This window comes from Propithecus coquereli, unplaced genomic scaffold, assembly GCF_000956105.1.
Source record: "Propithecus coquereli isolate 6110/MARCELLA unplaced genomic scaffold, Pcoq_1.0 Scaffold252, whole genome shotgun sequence".
NCBI lineage: Eukaryota > Metazoa > Chordata > Mammalia > Primates > Indriidae > Propithecus > Propithecus coquereli.
The window spans coordinates 450,661-455,816 of NW_012148086.1; the positions used below are offsets into that span (position 1 = coordinate 450,661).

Below are 5,156 nucleotides of genomic sequence, written 5' to 3' on the forward strand. Positions count from 1 at the left end.
ATCCAGTATTTTTACTATACTTTTTCTATGTTTAGAAGAATTAGAGATATTACTATAGAGAAAAATAAAATATTTTATTAATTATTGATAAGAGCATTCTGTTCTAACAGGATAAAGATCATTTAAAATACTTTAAAAATAAATTCTATTTATATCAGTAAGTGAAAGATTTGCAAAGTTTGTACAAGTGAAAGACAGTATTGTAAAAATGTTAGTTATTTTCCAAATTAATCTCTAAATGCAACATAAAGTCAATTAAAATTCCAATGGAGAATTGTAGCAACAATGCTTTCAATTATTTCCTCTACATCCCAAAAAAATGATTAATGGATTTTTATGTGCTTTATTCATTGCTACAAAACTAGTGTCTAGAACAGATAACCACCCTTAAAAATAAACATCTCTGTAGATCATAAACCGCACAGCAAGCTAGAGGTCGGGTTAAACCCAGTAGCTCCAGGGTGCTGGGTTTGAATTACATAAGGGCAGCTTTGGCTTTGGCTATCCACCAGCTTACAACGAGTTTGCTGTAGTAGGAAAAAAGAAAGATAGATGCCTAAGGCCTTCTAACACAGTACTACTGAAAACAGAATGGGACGTGGGGACATCCATGTTACGAGGCACAGGAGTGCCTTGTGGTGGAGGAGTGGCTAGAAGAGAGCTGTCACAATAAAACTGTAGGATTTTAGTTTGTGACATTGAGCCCAGTTTACTGTTAGGCAAACGTGGTAGAACAAGAATCGAGGAGCAAATCCAGCTGAGAGAGATGTAGAGCAGGGAAGCTCTTCTTTGTAGAAGAGAGAAAAATCACTGACATTGTCCTGATCGGAGCAGGCGAAGGAGAAGGCACGCTACCACAGTCGCGCAGAAACCGGCACGAAGGCCCCACGCCCCAGAAGAACTGTTCCCAATCAAGCACGCGGTTTTGAAAAGAGCTCCCAATTCGGGTGCCCTGCGAAATGAGAGAAAGCGCCTGGAGGAGAGTGAGCTGCAACAACAGCACCCTGCCTGTGCGCGGCCCACAGAGCGGGCAGCCGCCCAGTGTGCAGGGTGCCCAGCGACCTCCTCTGCATGCGGAGCAAAGGGAACACACGCCTTCCCCATCCCCTCAGATACCACCTTCTGGGTTTTTAATGAGTTTCCTGCCCCAGCCTGAAGCAGTCAGGAGTACCTGAAAGAAGAACTCTGGGTGGCAAAAAGAGGAAAACCACAGGCCCCTTCTGGCTACTTTAACTGCTGGGAACACCTGAAGCTTTAAATAAGAATCAAGAAAAACCAGCCCCTGGCCATTTCCTGCTTCCCCAGTCACCTGGGCAGAGAGAAGCTCAACACCTCAGACCCCTCCCCAGGTCTGGGAGAGGTCTGCCCCCAACTGCTCGTGACAGGACCCCCTCTGCCCTTCTCTGGCTTCCTCATACTTGGAATCTCTTTTTCCCCTTCACAGAATAGGTAATTGGAAGGTAAATTTGGAGGAAAATTATGTTTTTAAACTTTATTCCACAAGACCGAGGGGGTCCTGGGGGGTCTCTGGACTTGACCATTGTCTCCTTTGGCAGCAAGAACGATGAAATCGGGATCTTACCCCGTGGGCGTCCTGACCACAGCATGTCCTGACGTCGCTGGCACTTCCCCATTCAGCATTTTGAAGGTCGTGCTCTTCCCGGCTCCGTTCACCCCGAGAAGCCCAAAGCACTAAGTGGAAACAAAGTTAAATAAAACCAAAATTATATCACAAGCATTTGCTTTTACCAGATTTTGAGTTGACGTTGGGTTTTGATATCTGCAGATTTTTAAATCACACTATTGTGTAAAGCACTTTATATTAATAGATTACAAAGTCTTTTCAGAATCATCATGATATTTGAGTGGTATAAAAATTTCAGCATTAATTTACGGACAAGTAAATTGATATCTGCAGATTTTTAAATCACACTATTGTGTAAAGCACTTTATATTAATAGATTACAAAGTCTTTTCAGAATCATCATGATATTTGAGTGGTATAAAAATTTCAGCATTAATTTATGGACAAGTAAATTAATGCACAAAAAATTCAAGAGCATGACAAGTAAATGCCAACTACCCTAAGTTATGCAGAGATAATATAATATTCTTTGGAAGTCACATCATCATAATAATTATTATCCTCCTGATTTCATTTCCATATATTTTAAAGTACTTTCTAAAACTACTCCATCTTCCATTCTTCCCACACTCCACTCTGTGTGTGTGTGTGTGTGTGTGTGTGTGTATGTCACTCACAGCTTTCTTGTATACCATCATTTTTTCCATTTAAGAGGCTGTAAATTCACCCCTAAGTCAGACTCTAGTCTAATCTTGATATTAATAAAAAGATGACCTCTAGTTCTATACTCTGACACTCAGCATCATGTCAACATATTTTTTTGCCCAATTCTGCCTTACAGTTCATGTGAAAAATAGCTTTCTTGCTCACTTTTCTAAACTTTGTCTCTATATTATACCTCAGTGGATACTTTGCCTGGGACTCCACCTTGCAGACTCTCTCTCTGATTCTTGGCAATCCCCTTCCAAGACAGCTGTTTTCTGATGGCTGAGTGCTGCTACTTACTGGCTTCCTGGCTCCTTAAACCTTGGAAAATGACTGGTTCTGGATTTTCTGTCACCACGCCTTACCTACCGCATAACTCTTTGTACCTCTGGATTTCACTGCTTCCGTGAATTGCCACCTACTTCAATTGCCACATTTCTCCCAATTCCCCCGGATCTCTCCCACCATCTGAAATATGCGCCCATCTTGGTCCAGGCCTGCCCTGTCCCACATCACTGCTGACAGACAGACCACAGCTGAGCTGGGTGTCCCAGGGTGTACCGCCAACAGCCTGTCCAGACTATGTCTATGCTTTAAGGCTTAGATATACACCCAGCTTATTAATACAGCTCTCCCCGCATGCCCTGTCATTCCACTCCTCTTCCCTCCCTGCCCAGTCACCCTCTCTGGACTTACGGCACTGAAGACAATACTACTCATGTGCCTTTTAGTGTTGTCCTGCCTTGGGACAATGCTCATGTTGTCATGTGACACTGTATATGCTTATGATATTTTGTTTCCTACCCAATTAATTCCTACAGGGAGAGGGATACACAGTCATGCATCACATAATGACACTTGACAATGATAGATTGCATATGTGATGGTCGTCCATAAGATTATGATCCAGTATTTTTACTATACTTTTTCTATGTTTAGATACATAAATATTGACCATTGTGTTATGGCTGTCTACAGTATTCAGTACAATAACATGCTGTACAGGTTTGGCCCCCAGGAACAATAGGCTATACCAGATAGCCCAGGTATAGCTATACCTATATCACCTGGGATTGTGAACTATATGATGTTCGCACAATGAAGAAATAGCCCAGCGATGCATTTCTCAGAACTATCCTCATCGTTAATCGACTCGGGACTGTATCTTAGGCATCTCTGTATTTTCCACAGGCTCTTGCATAGCACTTTCCATCTACGTAATAAACTGTGATACTAGTAAAAGCTTATAGAGTAAGACCCAGGTTTAAATGGCACCACGGATCATTTCAGAGACCTGGAGCATCATTCTTTTAAAGTTTTCCAAGTTTTGCTCTTATGCCTGTTGACACTTAGAAATGATACTCCAAAAATCGTCTCAGAAGCAGCCTCTAAAGCAGAAGCTTCCCTCTGACGTCCTACTCTCCCGTCTCTCCGTCCCATTCTCTCCTGAGTCTAGTCTTAGAAACTGGAATCCCTCTTCCCCACGGTGGGTCAAAGAAATCAGAACCCCCTTTCCCAGCCATAAAACCTAAAAATACTATTCTTAAGTCCCACACCTCACTGACCCTTCTGTGTAAAAACTGCCCATAACAAAATTATCTGACCTACCTTGTTTGACTGAAGGACATAGCATCCCCATTCCAGAGCAGGCCCTGCCCCACACGCAGAAGGAAGGAATGCTGTTCAGAGAGGCCAAGAAGCATCTAGACAGACAGGCCTTGCTGGGTTTCCCCACTCAGTCTACCAGGATTAGATCATACTCTTTTTATCCAGTCATATTTCTACATGGCTGCCCATACCTTGCTGAACCTAAGCATAAAAATTGAGTTTCCCCTGTATCTTTGGGTCTATATTCTAAAGGCTCCCATGTCATGTGAAACTATGATCAAATAGATTGTACACCTTCTTCCTATGAATCTGCCTTTTGGCAGTGACTTGCAGCGAACCTGCAGAAGGCAAAGGAGCAGTTGGCCCTTAGCACCTACATCCCCCCTTTGCATAAAACTACCATGGAGAGGTAGTGGCAAAACTAATATGGATTCTTAAAGCAAGGGTAAAAACAGTTCAATATGATGGGTAAGATTGCATAGCCAGTCTTAGAGCAGCAGCAAACAACAACTGCACAAAAATCCTCCCTTAACATTTTGTTCTATTCTACCAGAAACTGTAGCCCAGGGAGTAAGGATACTCCTGCGTTACTTCAGTTTGGTCTCTTGGCTTCTCTTTAGCTCAGAATGCTCATATCTGAAACTCCTGCTCTCAGCTCACAAGTGGAACATGAATACCAATCAGATGACAATATAACCTACTTTGAATTTCTCAGGAGCTTGGAACAATATGAATGCAAGTATCCTTTATTTTTAACAGTTAATTAAAGGTAATCATTTCCAGAACTGATTTCCCTTTATGCATTGAACACAAATCAGGAACAATTTATATGGCTTCTGTCAGTTCTGATTGAACATTGTTACTAGATTTCATGCCATATCCATGAAAAAAAAAAAAAATCTCTGAGCTATTGCTATATCGTATGGGTGTTTTTTACCTTTCCAGAGCAGCATTTCATCAGATTGATTTAACTGGACATTTAAAGAGTACTGAAGGCCAGGTAAGAGATGAAAGTGGCTTCCTTAATTAATTAGATTCATAAAATATTTGCCATCAATAAAAAGTCATCTCATAGCCCAACCAATAATTAAAATTCCTTAATCACATGAAGTTTTAAAAATTATGAAACAAAATAAACTCTATCAATCAATCAGCAAAGTTTTCACTGTGGAAAGAGCCACAGACCCTCTATTAAGGTTCTGCTTCTATATATTTTGTAGAAATTCCTGAAAGTTGGAGACTGTTTTGGCTCCAATTT

The 5,156-nt window shown here is 41.4% G+C and overlaps 1 protein-coding gene across 1 annotated transcript in view; it reads right to left on the minus strand.

The window, feature by feature from the left end:
- The window catches only part of ABCA13 (ATP-binding cassette, sub-family A (ABC1), member 13), a 518,893-nt gene that overhangs the window by 138,606 nt on the left and 375,131 nt on the right, over positions 1 to 5,156 (minus strand). Inside the window, 1 exon segment of the mRNA XM_012646893.1 lies at positions 1,583 to 1,692. Coding sequence (XP_012502347.1) covers positions 1,583 to 1,692 — 110 coding nt within the window.